Source organism: Podarcis gaigeae (genome assembly GCF_964106915.1).
Source record: "Podarcis gaigeae genome assembly, chromosome: 10".
Lineage (NCBI taxonomy): Eukaryota > Metazoa > Chordata > Lepidosauria > Squamata > Lacertidae > Podarcis > Podarcis gaigeae.
The window spans coordinates 35,762,243-35,787,061 of NC_139686.1; the positions used below are offsets into that span (position 1 = coordinate 35,762,243).

At 38.6% G+C, this 24,819-nt stretch overlaps 1 protein-coding gene across 5 annotated transcripts in view; it reads right to left on the reverse strand.

Moving 5' to 3' along the window:
- Positions 1–24,819, reverse strand: part of VEZT (vezatin, adherens junctions transmembrane protein) — a 35,023-nt gene that overhangs the window by 4,671 nt on the left and 5,533 nt on the right. Inside the window, exons 2-13 of one of the 5 annotated variants that reach the window (XM_083698612.1) lie at positions 20,578–20,712; positions 15,298–15,387; positions 13,686–13,861; positions 11,914–12,189; positions 9,759–9,908; positions 8,464–8,611; positions 7,054–7,385; positions 4,618–4,811; positions 3,956–4,056; positions 2,926–3,133; positions 1,197–1,975; positions 105–608 (exon numbers count right to left, since the gene is read on the reverse strand). In XM_083698612.1, the coding sequence (XP_083554738.1) occupies positions 1,413–1,975; positions 2,926–3,133; positions 3,956–4,056; positions 4,618–4,811; positions 7,054–7,385; positions 8,464–8,611; positions 9,759–9,908; positions 11,914–12,189; positions 13,686–13,861; positions 15,298–15,387; positions 20,578–20,712 (2,373 nt within the window). In that variant the 3' untranslated portion in view covers positions 105–608; positions 1,197–1,412. Of the gene's footprint in view, positions 1–97; positions 1,976–2,925; positions 3,134–3,955; positions 4,057–4,617; positions 4,812–7,053; positions 7,386–8,463; positions 8,612–9,758; positions 9,909–11,913; positions 12,190–13,685; positions 13,862–15,297; positions 15,388–20,577; positions 20,713–23,381; positions 23,639–24,819 lie in introns of those variants that run through there. The other 4 variants (XM_083698614.1, XM_083698615.1, XM_083698613.1 and 1 more) reach the window with 4 other exon arrangements.

Genomic DNA, 24,819 nt, shown 5'->3' on the forward strand with positions numbered 1-24,819 from the left:
GAAATTCGTTTTGCGAAGCACCTCCAAAGCGGAAAACCCTTTCGTCTAGCGGGTTTTCCGTCTTGCGAGGCGTTCGTCTTGCGGGGCACCACTGTACCGTGATGTTGAATTCCTTGCTTTATACTTGATGTTGCAAACATACTTGTAAAACTTGCAGAACACAGAGCATTCTTAGGGTTTTGATCCAATCTGGGAATCTGCCAACCATATTGCTGCTACAACGTAATAGCAAGGCATACCCTCCATCATTTCACATTGTTCTGTGAACCGACCTGAGACCTTAGGGTATAGGGCGCTATATAAATTCAATTAATAATAGTAATACAGTTATTGTGGCTTTATTCTTTGTGTGGAAGTCAACAGCTGCTGCCACCACCTTCCACAGTAGGGAAAATCAGCTGAAGCAGTTACTCTAATGGTGGTGGAAGTGAAATGCATGAAAACACTTGTAGATCAGACTGAACATGAAACCAATAAAACGAGAATCTGAGTTACCTTTGGATGGAGCATTTTAGAGAATGTGACCCAATGGAAAACAAAGTAGAAACTAAAATCAAAGGACAGCAAGTCTCAGTTAGTCTCTGTTGCAGAAGTAAAGTTGTTTTTATCTACACAAGGTAACAGATGGAAAGAAACAGGGGAGAAGACCTGATCAGAATCTGTTTAATTTCCCTTATCTGCAAAAGAGGGGGGGGGGTCACATGTGACAACTTGGGAGTGTTTGCAATATGGAAAAATCACTGCAAAAACGTGAAACAGTCAAATTATTCTCCATAGTCCAGAAGTTAAAATATAGAAGATTGTGCTGGGTTTTCGTTTTGCTTTGTAACCCTTTGCTAATAACTTATTATTATTTTAGGTTAGCATCCCAGGATACACAAGCTATGGCTTTCATTAAACAAAACAGTCCACATCTTAGGCTGTGGCCCTGATGAACCAACAGCTCAACAAATATGCAGGTCATTAAGTGATCTAATGCAGAAAGGAGAGGGCGCAAAGTGGGCAGAAAAACCCACATGGAGTTAAGTTCTTGTTAAAGAACCATTTCAAGTAGTTGCATAATTAATGTCAACATTATAATAAGCAATAAGGAAATGACAATTAGACCATTTGCTTTTTCATTTTTGGAAAAAATGCCTAATAATATAAATAAATAAAGATAAAATATTAAAAGAAATGCCAGTCATTCGTGGTACCTGTAAGAACCATACTATACACTTGGAGTCTAGTTGATATTTGCACATGGATATATTTCAAAAGACTAGTAAAGTCCAATTGAAGTCATGATTTTTAATGGTTATCTTCTCTTCAACATCCAATATTATCAATGCTGAATCTTTGCATGTGCTGCTGTTGTTAATCCCACTAGCCTTCCATTGTGTCCAAATAGCAAGGCAAACTTTAGGTGGGCTCTATGATTCTTCATTTTTGCAGTCATTTACTTCACCTTTGTGTTTTTCAAAAAAGTCTTCCTTCTCCTGTATCTCTTCCTCCTCTTCCTCTTCATCGCCAAATGTTTGCTCTTGCATGGATGTAAATGTCAGTGACCTGGCAGCAACCTGTGCTGCGAGTCCTGATGTGAAATTCAAATCTGCTGATATATGAAGCTCAGCCAGTCTTTGTTTGATGGAGGACTGTAACTCATCTCTCTCAGGTGGCTGCGACACATCAGCTCTGTCCACACCAGCTGACTCAGATTCTTCACCTTCTCCATTGCATTGGTAACATGTTCTTTTTTCAACTTCTGGTGAGTCACCATTTGCAGCAATGTCGTTTTTGTTCTTACCAGATTCATCAGAAAGGTACTCTACCCTATCTTTCTCACCATCAGTAGCTTGTGTTTTGAAGTCAGAGACTGCTTCTTCCAAGCTGTCATCTCTGCTGCACACCTGCTTGCCTGATTCCGAATTCTTCGGCAATCCCAAAACATTTATGGGTTCCTCTTGCTCTGTACCAGGCAAGGGTTTCATTGCAGCTTGAAAGAGGGAGAAATATGGAATGAGTATTCAAAATAACTTCACTGTAAGTTTTAAAGGATGTATTGCTCTCAGTGAAAAAATATGAATTTCATTTACTACAGAGGATGCTGAACACATAAGGTAACAGGTATATATGCCCTCTCAAACGTTAAGAGGGATAGAATAACTATAAAACAAAATGGAAAATTAAAAAAATATATAGTAATTTCACCACCCATACACTGGAGCTGTTACATTGCTTCCCACTGGTTGCTACTGAATAAATGCAAAACATGCTCTGCCCATGTTTGCTTCTGGATGCCTTCAGAAGGGAATGTGGCCCTCACACTGATAAATTCCCCACCTCTGATCTAGAAGGAAAATCTGTAAGGATCCTTCAAGAGAACAAATTATGAATACTCTTGACAATTCTGTGAGTCTAGAGAAACTCTCACCCAATGCATCAAGCCTATCCTTGGATGGCCCCACAAGAACTTGAGAAACAGCATCCCAGAGCCCACACGCTGAATGGGCCTTGCATTTGTGCAATTTCAATGAGCAGCCTTCAACTGCACAAGGTTGAAATAGCTCAAGTTAAATATGTATAATTTGTGATTGTAATGTATAGTACTTTAGGACCTTGGGAGCTGTAAGGTATTACAGTCATACCTCGGGTTACAGCCGCTTCAGGTTGTGTTTTTTCGGGCTGCAGACTGCCGAAACCCGGAAGTACCAGAACGGGTTACTTCAGGGTTTCGGCAGTCCTGCATGCGCAGAAGCACAGAATTGCAACCCGCCCGTGCGCAGACGCGGGTTGCGAACGCTGCGGGTTGCAAACGTGCATCCCGCACGGATCATGTTTGCAATCCGAGCATCCACTGTACTCCTGATCATCAAAAGCTAAACCAATTCAGAAAAGAGAGTTGCATACAGATTTCCTTAAATTAACAACAAAAGTAACACTTACCATGATCACTAAACAGGAGTTGCTTCCACTTTTGTCTTTCTGCCTCCGAAGCTTTAAATCCCAGCACAGATTTTAATTCCTGCAGCACTCTCTTGGATTCCTCTCTTTCACGTTTTTGCCTCTCTCTGTCTTCCAGGGAAAAGTAATAAAAGTCATCTCTTTTATACTCGCTGTCTATATCTGCATCATCAACATATGCTTCAAGTTCCTGAGGAAAAAGTTAACAAACATCTTGTTGCATCTAAAAATTACTCAAATACTGCAAGACAGTGATGGTTCCTAACCATTTATTTAAACTCCAAGATTTGGATCCCAAGTATGGTTTATAGGCCAAGGGGAATTCTGAAATAACTCTACCAATATTTAAAAGAATGTTAATTAAGGTCAGTTATGGTATTTCAGGTTTATATAGTTCAGACACACAAAGGCTGTCAACAGATTCTCTAGGGTGGCTGAAATGTTTAGTTGACAATAGTAACCCACTTTCTTAAACACTTTGTATATTAAAATGATGCTTCACCACTAGTATCATAGCCTTACATCCAAGGTGTCACATGTTAAGAAAATGCTAAAGTTGGAGAAATCAGTGGCCTGCCATTAGTTATTGGACTACAGCTCCTATCATTCCTGTTCACTGGCCATGCTGATACAGATTGATGCAAAGGCTATAGGTTTTTCATTCCTGCTAGATACCTAGCACTAGACTCTTATCCTATATAACAGCAGCAGAAATTTTCTTTGCCAGCACAAACATTGCAGCAAATAAAGATAGCAAGTGACAAGATGCAACTGACAACCATTTTCATCATGTTCAAGCTTCCACTCTATGAGAAGCGAATTTTTGGTACATTTTAAATGTATATTTTTATTAGGTTTTTCCAGAAAAAGTCCTCTGCTTATGTATTTACTTAATCTGTTGAACAAAGTATCCTGATACAACTGCAGAACACTATTATACTTCCCTCAATCATCAAATAAACATACACATATTGACACATTTTGTGAATTTTGCAGACTATAATATTTGTACCTGTTCTTCAGGGATTGGGTCTTTATCCTCTATATGCACAGATGGTTGCAGCAAAGGTACCATGGTGCAATGCTTGTTCTCACATGATGGTTCAGGATTGCCTGGGGGTAGTAGAGAAGCAGCAGAGAAGGAAGGAGTCAGCAGAATTGGGTTTTTGTTTTTTTGAATGTCATCCCATTGGACTCTTGTCAGCTAATTTCCCCTTCCCTACCTAAATCTGCCCCAAAGGGCTAGAAGAATCCATTAGCAGGTAGACACTGTCCTAAGTTTTAATTACTTTTTATTTTAAAAATAAACATAATAAACAACAGCTTAGGGACATCAGTTGATATTTTTAGGAGCCATGAATCACAGCTGAAAGTACACAGTGGATCCCATGAATTTATGGCAAGCTCAGATCTACTGCTATGAACAATCAAGATAGTATCTCCTTCCAGATTTGCACCCAAAGTCTGAGTTCATGTAGCCCTTCACTTGTGTAAATCAGAAAGATATGTGCAATCCACATTACCTTTTTAATGCATTTTAAAAACCTACTTACAAACCCAGGCATTTTGCTATTGCAATACTGGAGTTACTATTTACTGCATATATGACTGCCTACTGAAGATTTTATTTTACTGTGACTGGAATTTCTCAATGCTTTTGCGAAGACAATTTACCTTTTTTCTCTGGATTTCTTCGAACCATTTTTTCCACCTGAGAAATGGCCTCTTCCCAGCAGCTGTTGCTTGCTTGAATGTGCGGTTGAACAAGTCTTAGTTTTGTTTCTACAACTTGGTAGGCCTCCAGAGTTAGTTCTTGGCTTTCCTTGGAACTAATAAACTTCTCAAGTTCATCCTCAAGAATTATTACTCTGGACAAAAAACAACAACAAACCAATTAATTAGTACACAAATCAAATATTTTATGGACCTGTTGTGGGCAGTGAGTTGATGTGACTGCAGTTATAAGTCTCCAGATTTTATATCCTCTTTTTTTATTCTTACAGTCTATCAGTTCTACCTATGTAGGCAGAGCCCATATGTATGATATCAAGGTGCCAGAAGCAACTGGTCAGGGCTTAAAGGGTGAACTTAGTTTTAGACAAGTAATCCAAGCCTTTGAAACAGCAGTAAAAGACCACAACCATTGCACAGTGTCTAGCAGCTATGTTCTAATGAAGGTTAGAGAGAAATCCATAAATTCATAAGAACAACTTCACTTGTGGAGAGATGTTATAAAACATACACTTTTCATGTAGAAGGTCCTGCGTTCAATTCCCTGCATCTCCATCTAATAAGACATTCAGAAAGATCCTGGATCCTGAATCCTGGAGTAAGTCCCACTAAACTCAGTGAGAATTCGTTGTATGTAGACATGCATAGGGACGTAGGTGGCGCTGTGGGTTAAACCACAGAGCCTAGGACTTGTCGATCAGAAGGTCGGCGGTTCGAATCCCCGCGGCGGGGTAAGCTCCCGTTCCTCGGTCCCTGCTCCTGCCATCCTACCAGTTTGAAAGCACGTCAAAGTGCAAGTAGATAAATAGGTACCGCTCCAGCGGGAAGTAAACGGCGTTTCCATGCACTGCTCTGGTTTGCCAGAAGCGGCTTAGTCATGCTGGCCACATGACCTGGAAGCTGTACGCCGGCCCCCTCGGCCAATAAAGCGAGATGAGCGCCACAACCCCAGAGTCGGCCACAACTGGACTTAATGGTCAGGGTCCCTTTACCTTTACCTATGCATAAATTTACATTGTAAACCTTTGGCAAGTGAATGAAGAGATTATTAGGGAACTAGTAAACGTTTCTGCTTCAAACAGCACATCTGAAGGATTAATATGAATAGACGGACACATATCAGCAAAGGTGGTATTGTTTAAGAACACGCATCCATGTTTTCTTTTTTAGTTTAACCCTAGCCTAAATAACAAGTAGACATAGTACCAAAATGGAATCAGTTTTCTGTTCCCTCTCATTAAAAAATTATCAGTACAGTACAATCATTTCCTTTAGTGGTAATCTCAGTAAAACAAATAAGTCATTAATGCACACTTGCTCACAGTGAAGCCCACTGATTTTCATGAAAACATATTAAAATAGATGGGCTTCAGCAAACATAAAACTCTGTTAGGTTGTGGTCTCTTGCTTTTTGTATGTATTATTCAACAATCTGCAGTTCTCATATAGCCAGTTCCAAATATCAGCCTTTTAATAAACACTCAATGTTGTTTTAATAGTATTGTATATAATTACACATGTAGTTGTGTACAGCTAGTATAACACACCTCTTTACTGAACGTAAATTAGATTGTTTGATTAAATAAGAGCTAGAATAACAAGGCAAAGAAGTTACAGCAATATCTGCCTCAATAAATCTTATCAGTAGTTTCCGATTGCAACATTACATATTACTTTATTGTCTAAAAAAACTTGAACTACAACTGGAATTAAACTACAGGTACTGGTATCGGAACACAATGCATTCCCAGGCAGTTGCATAACAAGCTGATGATTTCCATTATTTTCTATGGGAACATTTCTAATCCATGGGTTCTCCCTCCATGCTTTCTGCCCAAAACTGCTACGGCCGATCAGCAAAAGTCAAACAAAGGAAAAACTGATTTGCCTGATCTCTTCTGTTCCCTGATCTGTCTCCCTCAATGGTTTCTGCCCCAAATGGCTGCAGCTAATCAGCAAAACAAAAAGAAGTAAGGAAGTAGGCAAACTCTGGCTGTTCCGATATCTAAATCAGCCGTTTGTGTCGCAAGGTTTGGGTATACAGTGGTACCTCGGGTTAAGTACTTAATTCGTTCCGGAGGTCCGTTCTTAACCTGAAACTGTTCTTAACCTGAAGCATCACTTTAGCTAATGGGGCCTCCTGCTGCTGCCACGCCGCCAGAGCACAATTTCTGTTCTCATCCTAAAGCAAAGTTGTTAAGCCGAGGTACTATTTCTGGGTTAGCGAAGTCTATAACCCGAAGCGTATGTAACCTGAAGCGTATGTAACCCGAGGTACCACTGTACTTCTTTGTGTTCAGAGAACTGAGATTTCAGATAATAAGCATTCTGACAGCGGACCTGTGTGTAGTGACAAATCACTCCCAGAGAACAGCTTACTCATTAAGCAAGGCCTTCAGATGGAGTTGTAGGCTGCGTACTGCTGTGTGGAGACGATTTAGTTCTCTTGACTTTTGTTCGTTTTTGACTGAACGTTCCAAACCAGATTGATGGTGTGTTTCAAAGTACCGATAAAATTCATAGCTCCGTTTAAGCTCTTCTAAACAGGCAGCATGTGCATGATGAAGACCCTGAGTCACATCAGTAAAGGTCGAAAGTGGCAAATGTTCTGGCCTGATCAGAGTCTTGATAGATGCATTGGAGGGGGACAGCAGAAGAATTAGCCGCCTGAAGAATTCAGAACTTTGTCCAACCCAAAGTTGAAATAAAACCTACAAATACAGAAAAGTTACTATAACCCTGCTTTTTCATACATTTTAAGCAATTCAACAATATGATTACCAAACCACGAAAACTTTTTTTTAAGGTTTACAATGCTCCATACATGAATATTAATATCGGGGCAGGGTACAAGAAAATATACATTGCAGATAAACAACAACAACAAAACTAAAACAATATAAAAAAGACTACAAATAGAATTTAAGGTACCTAAAATCAATTGGATAGGACACACAATAAGTCACTTAAAACCTTTAGCCAACAAGTAGGCTTTAACTAAGTTGCTAAAAGACCAAGTTGGCACCTGTAAGGGGAGGACATTGCACAAAGCGAGTGCTGCCACAGAGACCACCTTGGGGTGTAGTCAGGCAGAGCAGAAATGTTTTAAATGAATGACATATTCAGTTATGTAAGAGCTACAGTCGTACCTTGGATCCCGAACACCCTGGAACTTGGATGTTTTGGCTCCCGAACACAGCAAACCCGGAAGTGATTGTTCCGGTTTGTGAATGTTCTTTGGAACTCAAACATCCAATGTGTTTCTGCGGCTTCTGATTGGCTGTAGGAGCTTCCTACAGCCAATAAAAAGCTGCAATTTGGTTTTCGAACATTCCGGAATGGATTCCGTTTGACTTCCAAAAAACTACTGTATTTCTATTAAAACCTCTAACAGAAAGACACAGAGAGATTGGTTGTCTGACTCTTTTGATCCACCTCAATGGCCTATAACTGCTGGAACTCATCCAGTGCCCTCTTTTTAAACAATTATATTAAAAAGAATAAAAAATATGTAAATCAGGGATTTCCCAAATTTCTATGCTATAGCAATTTATTCTGATAATTAAATATCCTTTCAAGAGGCCACAACTAAAGCTTACGAAAGGTAACAAACGAGTCCAGCCCAAAGATGTAAGTTAACTTAATATATTCCAGGCAGCTGACTTGAGCCTTGGCCTGGGTGGGTTTTTTAAAGTTAGTTAACAGGCTCAGTCAGGTTTTCTTGCTTAATTGCTACAAGTGGAAAGTAGTTACAAAATAGGCCGATGTTAAACCTGAGGGCTGGATTACCTTTAGTGCTGGCAGGCTGAAGCCATCTGTGAGATTGTGTGCTTCTTCCTCAGACACCTGCTCTTCACTGAGTCCAAGGCCCAGTTCTTTGAAAGGCACCACACAGATGTAGTTTGTCACATTGTCGCTCTCAGAATTCAATGGGTAAGTTTAGTTAGTGTTAAGGCAGTTAAAGAAGCTTTTGTATGACATGCAACTTGGGCATACGTCAGGTAAAAAAGAGACCACAAGCTTTTCAAACAAGTTAAAGATTCTATAAAGTGCTCTTATGTATAAATAAGAAACAGCTATTTCTCCAGTTCTAACAAGCTTCAGAATAAAGACATGTTCGTTCACAAAAAAACCACAAGTGATTTGATTGGTTTTTTTCCCTATTTAGCAACAAATCATGAACAAAAAACTGTTAACAAAATTGAAACTGACAGGATTCATCTCAAGTGTTAATCCATCTTTATTGAATGCCAAAATTTATCTACATTAAAAAGAACACTAATCAATACCACATACAATATTCAAAGAGGGGCAATCCATTGCCCCACACTTCAACATATGGCTAAACAGTGCAGTCGGTGGAGCATGAGACTCTTAATCCCAGGGCTGTGGGTTTGCACGCCATGTTGGGCAAAAGATTCCTGCATTACGGGGGCTGGACTAGATTATCCTTGTGGTCCCTTCCAACGCTGCAATTCTATGACCTCTACTCCAAAGACAGGAGGAGGAATTGCAGTTGAGCCATGTACATAAAATTTTATCTCTGTACAGTAGGCTAGTTGACACACACACACTCCTCTCTATTCTTTATCCAGGAAAGGAAGAAGCATTATCAGAATGTTCAAGCCAGGCAAAAATATTCAAGGAGAGTGCAAAGTAGCACAAGTGAGGAATGTGGCCTGGTGAAAGTCATGAAAGCCAGGCAGGGAGTCCTGGAAGATTGCCTTTGGCTGCTGGGCCTGAGGGTCCCCATCACAGGGTTAGAGTGCTGGACTGACACCAAGGAAACCAGATTCAAATCTCCACTCAGCCATGAAGTGGGTCAGTCCTTAACTTAGCCAGGGTTCTTGCAAGCATAAAGTGATGTGTGTGCTGCATGGTAGGTTGAAAAAATTGTTATGAAGAAAACCAAACAATGGAGTTAGTGAATATGTAGGATATAAAGGCCATGCACAAGAAACACAAAGTTGTGTTAAGTTCTTGAGACAAAATGAACACAAACATAAAAAGAGGTCTAGCAATCATTAATTCTGCATTACATCTATTTAGCCCTTTCCAGTATGTCCTATTTCAAAAAAGGATATTGTTTCAGCATATACAAGGTAGCAAGCCTTGACGCTCTGAAGTTGGCTCGTACTGACCGATAAACTGCTTTCCGAAGACCAATGAGATGCTGACAAGGATGCTGTCCGGCTTTATTATATGGGCAAGCAGCACTGACCCTGTCAAGCAAACTTGAAAAGTAAAATGTGATACAACTGTACAGATGTCCTAAGTAATGATAAAAATACAAAATAAATCAGTATTATCATCTTACATGTTTTCATTTTATGTAATATACCTTCATGCATATCGAGAAATTGAATGATTATTTCATTATTATACAAATTAAAGAAGCCCACATGTTGCTAGTAGCGATGTATAAAGTCATTCAAACTTTAAACCCACTTTAAAAGTGAAGAGAAAGACAACACATTTACATAAACAAATATCATGACCTTTAGGATCGCTTCTGTCTTTATATGCAAAAATTCCTATCTGTCTTTCCCCATCTTCAGAATCCTATATGATCTGCAGGCACCAATTTCATGTTTTTATAAGGAAAAATACTTCTGCCAGGCTTTCAGACTAAAGAAGCTAAGTGACAAATGGCATGAGCCACAGGTTTATGTGGTCTTCCAAATCCTTAATAGTGAGCATGTGGCAGCTACCCATTGCAGCTGCTTCATTAAGAGGCTTGCTTGCTCCATACCCTGAAAAACTGCTCCTGCAGATCATGAGGCAATTGATGAAATGAGAGATTCAGAAATGGAAGTGCCTTTTGCTAATGCTCTCTCTGAGCTGGATCCTAGCCACTAACTTTTTATTTTTTTGAAGCTGGAGAACTAGACTATTTTCTTCACACGGTCCATTTGCAAAAATAAAATATAAGTATTTTGCCTCAGGGTTTGATCAGACTGCAGCTAACACTTAGCTCTTTTGAAGTACCGTTTTAACTATAATATTAACTATTCTTAATTGTATGCTACCTTGCCAAGAATAAGCTTGGATTGTCTTACCACATGCCTAAACATTCCACAAGACAACCTCCTTTTTTTGTCAGTAAAGCTCAATTCAGACTAATTCTCTGCGTTTGGGAACTTCGCTTACTGTAAGATGGCTACACTTTTAGTTTTACATGTAGCTGCTTGCATTTGCAAACTACACAGCAGATCTAGTATTAGAAGCATATGCTCTGTAAATAGAGATTAAAATATTATGTACACATGAGAATGTTTAAGCAACAAACTCTGGATAGTATTGCTGTTTCTTGTTCTTTATGAAGTATGTTAGAAGTAATATTTGAAGCCAATATACATCTAGAAGAATTTTGACTCTTATAACTCAGTGTAGTCATTCATCTAAAAGCAGAATTGGAAACAAATAATCCCCTAAACACATGATATTAAATTATGTTGCATTTAAAGGTTCCGAAGTGTCATGGGGGTGGAAGAGGGCTTTCCATAACCTGTATAATGTTCAACATGTTTAAAATATCTCTCTAAAACTATTCTTAAGCAAATTACATGTCATTCAGGAAAAAAATAAATTGTAACAAAATATGGTTTTGAATAATGCAAAATCCAAATGAAATCTTAATACAAATGAATCTTAAATGTGAAACATTTTAATATTTGTGAAGTGAAAATCGGTCCCAAAAAGAAGTGTGCACTTTTTGAATTTGGTATATTTGCAACCAAAGCATATGAAAATTTAGGAATGAATCTCTTGAGGAAAGTTTGTAGCAGGCACTTGGAAAAAGTTAAAAGCTGCTTCATCAGGATTGGGGGTTTTTTTAGGCAAGACACACATCTAATGTGTACAAAAAGTTGTTTCTTATGAGTTAATTGACCTTTTTCTTCTTATCAGACTACAGGAAGAACACAACCAACCAGCTGTGAAGCTCTTCAATGTGTGTGTCTTTTGCAGGTACTTTTTACTGAAACGCTTAATGCGGAGGTTGCTGAAAAATTGTGCCAAACATATCAAAACCCACTTCATTCCCATGCATAACCTTGTTATCTCTTTTCCATGAATCAGCTTGATTTGGGTACCAGCGACTCGAGCTTCATGACAAATATGTTATGTGAATAAGTGAAACATCTTAGATTTAGACATTTTAAAGGAAAAGTTTATTCACTCCTGGTTAAACAGGGATGACTGAACCAAATAATAAAATAGCCTAAAAATCAGACTCACAGAGTAAATCCTCTGGAAATGACTTCAGTTTCTTGAATGAGCCGTAGAGATTTTCTCACAAGGTTAGTGAAGGCTCGACAATTAGTCACCATATCTTCTAGCTGGAGTTGGCATTTTCTTAGAGACATTTGCAGCTTGGCTGTGTTCAGTGTGTCCAAACCTCGTATGCACATGTAAACCAACAAGCCTACTCCCCCCACCAATCCAAGAGATCCATTCCATGAAGAAGGAAGAATAATCAGCGTGCTGATGAAGGCAAATAGTAATGAGATATCCCTGCAAAACAAAAAAGTCAGTATAAGCCACATCTTGCTTTTTTGCGGCTTGCCCAGATTCTGGGCATGCCAGGTGTTGCCCAGCTTTCATTAAAAACAAAGAACAGCAATGAAAAGTATGATTGTCATATGAAGGAAACCATAATATCAATAGGTATGGAACTATACAGAGTCCTAACTCAATTTTCTGGAGATGGGTCTTTATGTTTTAAAGTGTCTTTAAGGAAGTATTTTTGCTCCCCTGAAACATAAGTAAAAGCTGTCAATATAAGTTAATCAAGAAACCCAGTATCTTAGTATAGCTTTCTCTGCCTAAAAACAAATGGTAGCAGTAAAAACAGGAATTCATGCTATTTCTAATTTAGGTATTATTTTGTGTGAAATGTATGTCCTTGATTTCTTTTAAAACCTTTTTTCAAAAATTACCCTGCTAATAATACAATATAGTAGGACAGCAGAAGGGGGACATATTTCTTCAGGGAACCAAATGCTGATCTATTGACAGTTTTGTTTTTCAAGTTTCTGATTCATTTAATCTGACCATTACAGTCCAAAAGTACACGCTTGGTTTCCTTTAAAGCAGAATATGGAAGACCTTTTTGTGGCAACATTTCAAATGGCTTGGTCATTATTTTTCTTAAAACCATATATGCTCAACAGCAAAGCTTCTCTCACTTGTTTTTGTCACATTTGCAGAATTGTTGCAAAATACAAGTCTCTGCAGGGACACTAAAACATTCACCATGAATAAGTCTAGTTCCCTTCTTGCATGTTATAAACTGTGACAAATTTGCATTCGCTTATCAAATGCTACTTCTTGAAACATTGGTCATTACAACATTATTATGTGTGCAACCCATGTAATCTAAAGAACGGACCAGAAGAACCAACAGAATTGCCTAAAATGTACCAGAGACATAATATTTATGCAGTATATATTCTACATCCAGGCTTGTATAGTGAGCCTCTCCCAAGACGAGAAAAAAAGATTTTAATCAAATGATGCAAAATCCAAAGAACCTGAATTTGTGTGCAAACAGCACACTCTTTCCATTGGCCTCAAATAAACATATCGGGGAGGTGGGTGGGGGAGAGTATGTTAAAGTAGCCCAGAACACAGGCCCACAAAATAGAAAGCTCACTAAGAAAAATGGGCTTATCAATTGCCAGAGGTGTAAAAATCAATGCAAGAGATAGGGTAATAAACTGTTAAGAAGGGAATATCACATGCACACTTGTGGCTAACCATCTTCAAAATTTCACACCTAAGAAAATATGCTCCTGCTGTACACTGCACAAATTAATGCAAAGCAAAGAATACACAAAGGGGAAGTCAATTCTAAATCCATGGGATAGAAGGTTGAATAATAAGAACCAGAACGAAATAAAGAGAAAGAAAGAAAGACAATTCCTGTTCTCTAAGAGGTTATATATGTCAAGAGCAAGATACTTCCTCCAACAGAGCTTGTAATCTATGCAGATAGCCCAAGGCAATACCAAATATTAGGAGTTGCTAGGGAGCGTAGCGTTGGAAGATGTCCATGTTCCTGTTGCTTGGGCTGCCCTGCAGACAGGATACTGGGGTCAAGTAGCTCAATCAGTTCAACATCCTCCTGCAGCAGAACTTCCTGTTGCAGGATGGTGCAGAGAGCCTCCGAGCGAAAACCAACATCCTTCATTTGAGAAAAAACAGCACTTTCACATACACAAGCATTTCTCAAATAAAATATTTTCCCCCCTATCACTATGCAATATATAAAACAAGGATGGCCAATTCCTACTTTAGGAGTCTGAACCACCACCACCCGGCAAATGCCTCCCCGAAGACCCCACTAATTTTGGTTGCAGAGTGAGGCAAAAGGCAGGCAGGGGACAGGATTCCACTAGACACAGAGCTGAGGTGGGTAGAGCCCGGTGCCCCTGATAAGGAAGCAAGCTACCCCTCTGCAGTAATCCAATTGATCATTTGGTTGGACAGGATGATAACTTTCCCTCCTCAGCTTATGTGCATGCATCCATTGAGGTGAAGGAAATTTGCGCCTGTGATAGAACGTGTCTATGAGATGGCCATATCCATCATTGGCTTGCAGCCCCTGGAAGATGTGCCAAGAGGAATGTGGCCCTCAGAACAAAAAGGGGGCCACCAAGGCTGATGTAAAGCATTCTGTGGTTGCTGTTGTTATTGCTAATATAGCACCATAAGTCTGCATGGTTCTTTACTGAACAGAAGACAGATGCCGCAAAGATCTTAACATTCAACATGGAAAACGACAGAAGAAAGAAGTGGAGGCAAGGCTAATGGGAAAGCAATATATGGTTGTTTCAGTTGCACATGCTTTGGCTTAGTTTCAGGTTGTGTCAGATCAACAACAACAGCATTTGTACCCTGCCCATTAGGGTATGGGAACTAGGAGGAGCATGCCAAAGACTTCTTAGTTCTATGGAAAGTCTCGATAATGGTCATGTGACTGCTTATTACTGCTAAGATCACTTCTGCTATATGAATAGTTTGCTGAAATGAACACACACAACCATTAAATGAGATGCTGTAAAATACAAAGCACATAGTAATAATATACATAACTTCAGTCAACAATAAGCCCTGAAGTTAGATGGATTTGTAAATTAAACTTGGCCATGCAGGTGAACAACAATACAAGTCAGATGCCACTAACAGAGACAGAACCTTTCAAAAGCAATTCTCAAATTAAAGGAGATCTAGAACTCTTGGTTAAAGCACTCTAAGGCTGAAAACAGCATTTTTAAATTACAAAGTTTGTGAAGAAAATCACAAAACAAGATATTGACGGAGTAGGTAATTTTAACCAGGTTTTGGAAGAAAGAGGTGTGTGCTTTTACCAGGCTAAAGAAATGATTAAGCAATAATTCATAAAACATCAGAACATATGCAAAGCTTAAGCTTTGGTCCCCTCCTCTTTTAAGCAGATTTGAACATTAAACACTTTGCCATACTTGGCTATGTCATGTAGAGAACAAGCTGTGACCTACTGGCTTAGCTTAAAAAAAAAAAAGTAGAAGAAATTTATTTATTTATTTATATGGGAATTAAATAAGGCTTGTTGAGGGGAAATTGCAAGTTGCAGCTTACCAACTGGTGAAGTAGTTCATCTTTTTTCTTATATGGTAAAAAAGAAAGCCAGCTTTTAAATTTCTCAGCTACGTTTGATAGGACGTCTTTCTATTAAAAAAAAATCAATACAGTAGTAATAAATATCATAATTATCATAAAAACTGCCTTCATTTATTCCACTGGTCTAGTCATATGTGAAGATGATGTCTGTTAAGTAGCTTAAGCCTACAAATAACACAGGTCATTGTACCAAGAGTCAAATACACCAGCACACCAATGTTTATAATGTTCTGACCAAAATCACAATTAAGAGTGCAAAGGACACTTTAGGCACCGAAAAAGGACAAGGAATAGAGAATATGATGGGGAACTGTTTCATGTTGAAATAACTGTACAAAAATGTACTGAGGGCAGCAAGAACTATTTTTTTTTAAAAAATGCATAAATTATTTGAACACAATTGCTCCTTAGCAAGAGGCAAGCTATAAATGCATGCTTTGTTAGATGTGTATTGAGAATCTCCAGCTTTCCTGCAAACATCATCACAATATTCATTACAACAAAAATCCTATACAATTCATTTCTACAAAAAATAAAGGATTTGATACAAAAGTTTTCACAAAAAACTTGATTTGATTTGATACAAAAGTTTTCAACAGTTGCCTAATGAAATGGCCTATTAAGGTTCTATTATATAAGTATTTGTATGTATGGTTAGTTACTTTGGGAAGAAAAAATTGGAATATTCACTTTGTTTTTTGGCTAAGTGTATTTTCATTAAAGAGGATTTATGCTTTCATTATCACACTGTTCATTACTCAACATGGAATCATTTTAATCAGCAACACTTGAGATGAAAATGATTATTACAAAATATGATTTTTTTTTGTAATAAGCTATTTTTAGTATATGTAGAGTAGTCATCAGCAATACTAGAGGATGAAAAGGAAGTAGCCTGCTGAGTTTCCTGGTAAATATAGGAACTACTGTTCACTTCTAATTTTAGTGTTTCTAGGCTTCTAATTCACAGCTAAATATATATTTAGAACAAAAAAAAATTCCTTCCAGTAGCACCTTAAAGACCAACTAAGTCAGTTCTTGGTATGAGCTTTTGTGTGCATGCACACTTCTTCAGATACACTGAAACAGAAGTTTCCAGACCCTTCTATATAGTGAGAAGGTGGGGAGGGGTATTACTCAGAAGGGTGGTGGGAATGGGTGATTGGCAGATAGCTGTGATGAGCCTGTTGACGACTCTTAACGACTGCAATAGGTCTTAACAGGAAAAAGCAAGGGGTGAAAAGGTGAAAAATGGCTTTGTCATGTATAATGAGATAAGAATCCAAGGTCTTTGTTCAGACCAGGTCTCTCCATGGTTTTAAGTTTGGTGATAAGTTGCAATTCAGCAGCTTCTCTTTCCAGTCTATTTCTGAAATATATATTTAGAGTATGCTAAATATATATTTCATTTCTACCCCATTACAAAAGGAAGGCCTAAAATGATGATTCTGAATTGCAAAAATGTAGGAAATATAGAATCATAGAATCTTAAGAGTTGGAAGGGACCCAGGGGTCATCTAGTCCAACCCCCGCAATGCAGGAATCTCAGCTAAAGCATCCATGGCAGAGTAGTCATCCAACCTCTACTTAAAAACCTCCAAGGAAGGAGAGTCCACTACCTCTTGTGGGAGTTTGTTCCACTGCCAAACAGCTCTTACTGTCAGAAAGTTTTTCCAAATGTTTAGTTGGACTCTCCTTTCTTGTAACTTGAAGCCATTGCCTCAAGTCCTACCCTCCAGAGCAGGAGAAAACAAGCATGCCCTCCTCTTCCCTTAAGATATTTGACTATGGCTATCATATCTCCTCTCAGGCTAAACATACTCAGCTCCTTCAAGCGCTCTTTGTAAGGCTTAGTTTCCAGACCCTTGGTCATCTTGGTTGCCCTCCTCTATTTGAAAGGTTTCTCTCGGATTTAAAACCACAAGCTACAATTCTGCCAAACAATGGTGCCAGAACTGCAATTATCATCTGAAGATAATTGTGGGTGGGTGTGATGGGTTTTCCCGCTTGTTTTTATTATGTATTTTGCGTTTTTATCTTGAATTTTTATGCTGTGAATTGCCCTGAGATCTACATATGAAGGGTAATAATAATAATAATAATAATAATAATAATAATAATAATGGTTACCGTATATTGAACAGTAAAGTTTAAACCAAGCCATTTTCCACAATCACATGCAAATGAGGGCAGAAAATAAAGAATCCAAGTTCCTCAATTCCAGCAGAGGTCCCCAATTACAAAGGTGTTCTCTTTATGCAAGCACTAGGTTTTTATATAAGCAAGACACAAGTTTCTGAAATACATGCCTGCAAGGTTCAGGCATCTGCAGGTGAGGACAGAAGAAACAGTATACAACCTTCTGACTGCCAATTCTCCCTCCACATGCCTCCCCCAGGTCATCTCCGCCTCACCTTCGCAGAGACAAACAAGACTTCTAGTCTATGAGCCCAGCTGGGGAGGGGTGGGGAAACAGTTGAAAAACTGGACATTATGCATTTGTAGGGTAAAATTAGATCTGGATGAAGAGTTGAACAGCCCACCAAGGACTTCTGCATTAGCATACTGTAGGAAACATGGGATAGGGAACATAATGTATAGTTCTGCCATTAGTAAAATGCTGACAATGAATCAGTGTTCTTCAGCAGATTTACTGCAGAGTGGTAGAAAAATCTCAGAAGCAGAAGTAAAAGAACTAAAATAGACACTAAGAACTTTTATTTTTGGTCTTATTGTGGACTCATTATGTTGGACTCATTGACCTGGTTTGCAAGACATGTTAAACCATAGTTTTAAATAAATGATGGATTAATGCAGCCCTCCAGATCTTGCTGGACCACTTCCACCATCTCTGACCACTAGGTTTGCTGGCTGGGGCTGATGGGAGTCCAGCAACACCTGGAGGGCCACAGGTTCCCTATCCCTGGCTTAGTGTGAATGAGCTGCATGTCTATGCATGCTGTTGAAAATGCAGGTGCTTCACCCTTAGTCCTGCTGCAGCTACACCTAGGAGGTTTGCTATGATTTACTGTTTGGGGGAAACAAACCACCAGCCTGGCTTTGGACATAATGGCAAGGCAAACTATGGCTTGTTTCCTATATAGCATGGCAGCAGCATGGGAAGAGCAAAGCACCTGCAATTTCATGCTGCTCAATCCCATTGAACTATTTTAAACAGTTTTAATTATGGTTTACTGTGATGTGAATGAGGCCACTGGCTATTAACAATTCTATTACATCATGCCATGACCATAGCTGAGTAAAAACACCATGTTTTTCAGAATATGATCATCAAATTTTGCCAACTGGTTTTTCATTTCCTTCCCCTTTGGGACAGTAGAAAGGCCTCTGGCCTGCAGAGTCATAGCCAAGGAAGTCTGCAGAAAAGTCCACTCCTCCATGATTTCATTTAGCATATAGATGGATAATGGCCATTGAAAGAACTCGCCATTATGAAGAACAGAGACAGGCAGAAATAACTGGGCAAAGCATGTTCCAGCTAGGTGCTAAAGATGAAGAGATGACATAAAAATGGATGAGTTTCCAGCATGTGACCAGTGCTATCCTTATACAAGTTCATAGTGCTTAGCATACATTGCTAGCAAACAATTCATTACACTGCATTTTTGAAACAAAATGAGCAGCAGCATGCAGGTGTTCTTTTCCCTAGCGGGGTTTATTGTCAAAAGTACAGGATAAACTGCCTGAAAAATGAACACAGATTGCACAGAAAGAACCTTGCACTAAGAAGGTACCTGAATGCTCTGGATGGGGCAGCAGCTGCTAGCTCCATCTTTGTCCAATGTGTCAATATGGAGGGGCAATGAGACACAGTGAGAGCTCAGCAGATGATATGGATGAACTGCAAAGTGCAGTTCCTCTCTTCCTGCACCCCAAGCCCCTACAAATGAGGCCCCAGCTGACATGGGAAAAGGACCCGAACTTCAGGTTCCATTTTCCATTGATTCCCCCACCACCACCACCCACACATTTTCCCTTTTCCTTACAATGTCACGCAAGCTACTGATTACTAGTTTTAGAAGTTCTGCCGATATTTTATTTAACTTTAGCATTCTTAACTAAGGGTGCAATTCCACACACACACACTTAGAATTAAGTCCCATTGGACTCAAACTTACTTCTGAGCAGATATACATAGGGTTGCCTTGTATGGGAGTCAGGAAACTTAAGATTCTCTGAAACCTATTATTTTTTTTTAGACACTCAATCTTCATTAAAACACTCACTTCTGAGCAGTCTAGGGTGGATTCCAGGCTTTGATATACCATGTTAAGATTGCTGTGTTTTCTTCTGAACAAAAGCATGCATGACCATATGCATACTCTGCATACCTACATACTACTGTACAAGTGACTGATCACTGGCAAATGAATCCTAGCATGTTCCTTAATCCCCCAGTTAATCAGGGAAAAAGATGCTTCTTCCTCTGCTATAGTGAAACTGGTCAGTGTTCAGCTTTCATTATTATAATTGGATTCTGAGCCAGATCAGAATGAGACATGTTTCTGGAGGGGGAAAGTAATACTGAACAAATTCAACTGTATTTAGAATATTTATTCAATTAAAAACCTGTGAAATTTGAGTGGTACACTTATTATATGAAATCTAATGCAAACTAAAGGAAAAGGTTAAAATAATGATTTACCATGCTGGGTTAAAGTAAGTTCATCTTGCTTTTTAAAAATCTTCAACATGCAACAGACATTAAGCTATTAACTATAATCCATATCATCCCCATCTCCTCTAGACTGCATGATGTAAAAGAGCAGTGGGTTGGGGGGGGGGACTGACAAAGAACACAGTGGATGAATCTGGACTGCTTTTAGGGAACTCAAACTATTTGTATGACAATATTAAATAAGTACAGTAATTAGGACTAAAATAAAGTGATACCATGACTACAAAGTGGGGAGAGCGAGTGTAGGATCTTACTGATGTATGTAAGGGGTGGTGGGGAGAAAATCTTGACCATCATCTGACTCCGGCTGCCTCTTAAAAACAACATCTGGACAACCTGCACAAGGGATGCAAAGGCAGGACTACCTCTGCATAATAATAAACTGTTAATAATAAACAGTGCACAATAATGCACGGTATTCAATACCACTGAAATGCAGACAAAGGATACACATTATGAAGGGAGTCATTTTTAAATAGAGGCTGGGATTTTCATTTGATAGATTATGTAGCAGCTGAATTACCAAATTGAGTACTTACGTTCTGAATTGCAACTGTATCCATGTCTTTTTGCCCCTCTTCGAATGTACATTCTTCCGGCTTTTGTACCAATGGTGAGCATACTTCAAAATCAGTATGTCCTACGTCCTGTAAGTACTGATAAAGTGGTGAATTCTAAAATAAAAAATTAAAGGTATAATTAATTGATTTGTTTATCTGAAGTATTCTGAGTTCAACATGCATTCATTATTTTTATTTATAGCCTACCCTTCATTGAATAGTCTCAGGGCAGATGCTAAAAATACCACAATTTAAACAATCAAGGTAACTACAAATTATACTGAAATAAGACAATAAAACCACAAAACTAATCAATAACAAAATTAACAAAGATGTCCCAAAGATGTTTGAAAGGGTATGAACTTTTGCCCAGTTGCTCCCACTTTAGTATTCTTGTTTTCCTCCAGCCAAAGTCCAACCAAACTTCCTCATAACATGAAAAAACTTACATTAACCTGTTCTGGACCAATTATAAACAGTCCGTTCTACATTATAGTGTGTTAGGGGATTTACTGCTAAGCTTCTAGCTGAGCAAATGTGGTATCATGGAATGTTCACAAACGTTTAAACTACTAAAGGAATGAAGTTGTCAACAGAATACTGGTAGTAGAGTTTCTGCAAGGAAAGAGAAAAGTGTCACACAAGGGCTACTAAAGAGGAGTTATGGGAGGCAGTCTCATAACAAAAAAGGGGAATAGGAAGAAATTCTGGAAAACTGGACAGCTCAGAATCAGTTAAGTCTGACACCAGAGAAGGAGGTTGTTGAAAAAAAGGGGGAAATAACCTGAGGGACAGAAACTTTAGCAACAGTAGCTGGTAAAAACAGATGCCCAAGGAAAATACAAGACAATAAGATAGAGCATTAAAACTTTAAAGTGGCTGGATGCTTTTTAGGCAGGAAGAAGAAACAGGAGAGATGAGCAGGCTGGGAACCTAGCCAAGAATCACGAGAGGTGAAGGAAGTGAGAGCAAACAATAGGCTGAAAAACCCAAGGGAAAAATACGGTAGGTAGTGAAGGCATAGAGCGCTTTAGGAGGCAACTTAGGGGAACAGGAATGGGAGGGAGCAAAACTACACATATGGCTTCAGGACAGAAGATTTCATAGGTTACGTGAAGTAAGAAACAGATAAGCAAAGGAGATGTGAGCACCACTGCTAATCAGATCTAGGAGACAAAGGATTGTTAGGTTTAGAGAACAAGACGAGAGCTGAATTTAACATAAGAATTTGAACTAAATAGCCAATTATTTGGCTACAATGTTCTAGTTAGAAATTAAAACAATGTTTCTATTACCATCAAATAGTTGTGTTTCCAACTACCAAAATGAATCAGACAAATGCTGCTTAGTATTAGTAAGCTTTCACTTTGCTATTGGTTACTGTAGTAAGCAGGTAGCTTAAGGTCCTAAGCCTAAGGGAACAACAAAGAGCCCGACTCCTTTACATATAAGTACAACAGTAGGAGACACTGCTAGGAGGAATCAACTGAATCCAGTCTCCTCCCTGCTGAAGCTATAGTTCAAAGCTCCAACAGCTGAAAGGTCAACTCTTCTAGCCATACCCTACAAGAATGGAAAGAGTCATATACAGCAGTGGGAAACTGGCGGCCTTAAATGTGGTTGATCTACAAGCCCATTATCACTTACCATTGGCTGTGCTGATTCAGGCTGAAGGGAGCTGGAGTCAACATCATCTGGAGGAACATACGTTCCCCACTTCTAGGCTAAGAAGTTTCTTCTCAGCCACAGTTCCTCCACACACCCAGTGATGCTAAGTGCTTTTGAACTCAAGCAATGTCAATCTGGTAACATGAAGCACTACTACAGTCTCCTCAAAATGAAATAGTCTTCTCCTTTCAAGGCTGTGTCCTGATTGGAAGGAGGGGGTTTCCCTCAGAAAGCGCCAACTGCTCAATATGAAGTGCAACTTGAAGCTTTTATCTCTACAGCTTTCAGGTACATACCTAGCATATATGTACCCTGAAACTAGCCCCTATCTTTCCACTGAACCTGCCTGTACATGGATAGTGTAGTGGTAAGTGAAGTATTAATAAACACAGTGTATCAGGGTGAATGCTGTAAAGAATCTAATTAATAATAATGCATGCCCCAGATCCTTAGCAACTACTTGGCTAATTTTACTGAAAAGATCTAATGTATTTTTACTGAACTGAACTAGATACCACAAAGATTAAAAAAAATTCAAGACAACAAATAGCAGAGAAGTTTCTGAAAGAAACACCAAAATTTAGAAAGATTTAACTTATCTTTCATCAATTCCCTTGTCATACTATGCATAGCTACCATTGTTTACCTGTTTTAATGAGTGAAATTGAAACTAAGACACAAATTTGAATAATCATCCAATTCATTACAGTATTTCTAAAATCAAAGCCACACCTCTGTAATTTCTGCTGAAGCATTATAAAGGAAATGACTAAGACTTTCTCCATTAGTATCTCTCAGGTTTCCTCCCTCTCCCACCCTATGATATCTCCTCTGGATCTAACCTTTTATTAACTCTTAACCACATTAACAGTGAAACTTAAAAACCTCCTTTAGATTAGTAGACAATAATATTCTTGCTTTAAACCACAGCAAATCTAGTATATAATGAACCAGAATATAAACAACAGATGACACTCCCAACAACATCTTAGAACGTCTTTCTCTCTCAAATTTTATCCCTCTCAACTACTAAAGTGCAAACTCTACTAATGCCTAAAACAAAAGTCAGCCAAGTTTATTCCGAGGTGCAGTGATTAGAGGAATAAAAGACTTACAGGCAGTGCATTCCTTGTCTCCTGGAAAATATGATTCCACCTCTTTCTCAAATACACTTCCAGTGCATCTGAGAGAATTTCCTCCACCTCCTCATTTCTTTCTACTTGCCTCTCCAGGATGACTGGAGCAGAAAATGAGGAGCATCGGTCAGAAAAACTGCACCTGTGCTCTCACAAAGGCGCATTTTCCTAGCATCATCAGAAGCAGCCAGCAGCAACTCACTAAGACACTACAATTTCTTCTGTTACTGTATGATAGGAGGAACCGACAATCAGTTGATGGATTTTAAAAGGCTTTTAGGAAGCTACTGCTTACAAGAAATAATGCACATCAATATTATATAGAATCCTTTGCAAAGACTTGCCAAGCTACTGAATTTAAATGTCTTAGTCATAGTCCCTTGGCTCATAATCATCTTGGCCTGCTTATCATCTAGCCAATTACTCATAAATTGCATCTTGAATGAGTACAAGACAGGGATTCTAGAAAGGTACATTATTTATAAATATAAAAGCTATTTCCCCCTATGTAAAGGTTGTGCTCCTGCTCCCTTCAGATTCTCACATTTTTCAAATGAAAACCTTCTGTCTTCCAAAACTGCCTCACAGCCAGACCCAATGCTATCAAATTAAAGACAAGACTTTAAGACCATTTAATTTGTTGGATTCCAATTTCTTTCTTGATTTTACTCCACATTTGATGATGAACAGTACAGGACATGATTCCTTTAGTATTCCAATAGAATAGTCATTCTAATATTTATACTTTAACCTTTCTATTTGCATTTTCATGTCTAATTGTACACACTGGTTTAAGTTTTGGTTACTGACATCAAACTGGAACAAGTATTTGCAAAGAAAAGGGCAACTTGTAAAATAAATTGAAAAAATGTATACAGTATGCTTCTTTTTGGTTAAGCCTATTAAGCCTACTAAAAAGATTTCTGAGCACTGATAGGATTATGTTCCACACCTTAATAGCATTAATCTTTCCCTTGTCCTATACTATTTCAGTTGCATATGGTTTGATGCAGCAGAAGAGTGTATAACACAATTTTCATCCTGTGGATCTATAAAAATGGCTACTTTTAACTTTACAACAATTAGTTTATCATAAAAATGTTTCATTGATTCAGTTAAGATAGAAAAGTGTTCATCTTACTGTATGTCATTCAGAAATTTGCTAGCCACCTTAATATGTCAAATAATTAAGGATTATAAAAATTAAGTCTGTCAAAAATTCCCCTGTATTAAAAAAACAACTTCTAAGCTACTCAGCTTCTTTGAGAGCCAGTGTGGTGTAGTGGTTAAGAGCGATAGACTCCTAATCTGGGGAACCGGTTTCGCGTCTCCGCTCCTCCACATGCAGCTGCTGGGTGGCCTTGGGCTAGTCACACTTTTCTGAAGTCTCTCAGCCCCACTCACCTCACAGAGTGTT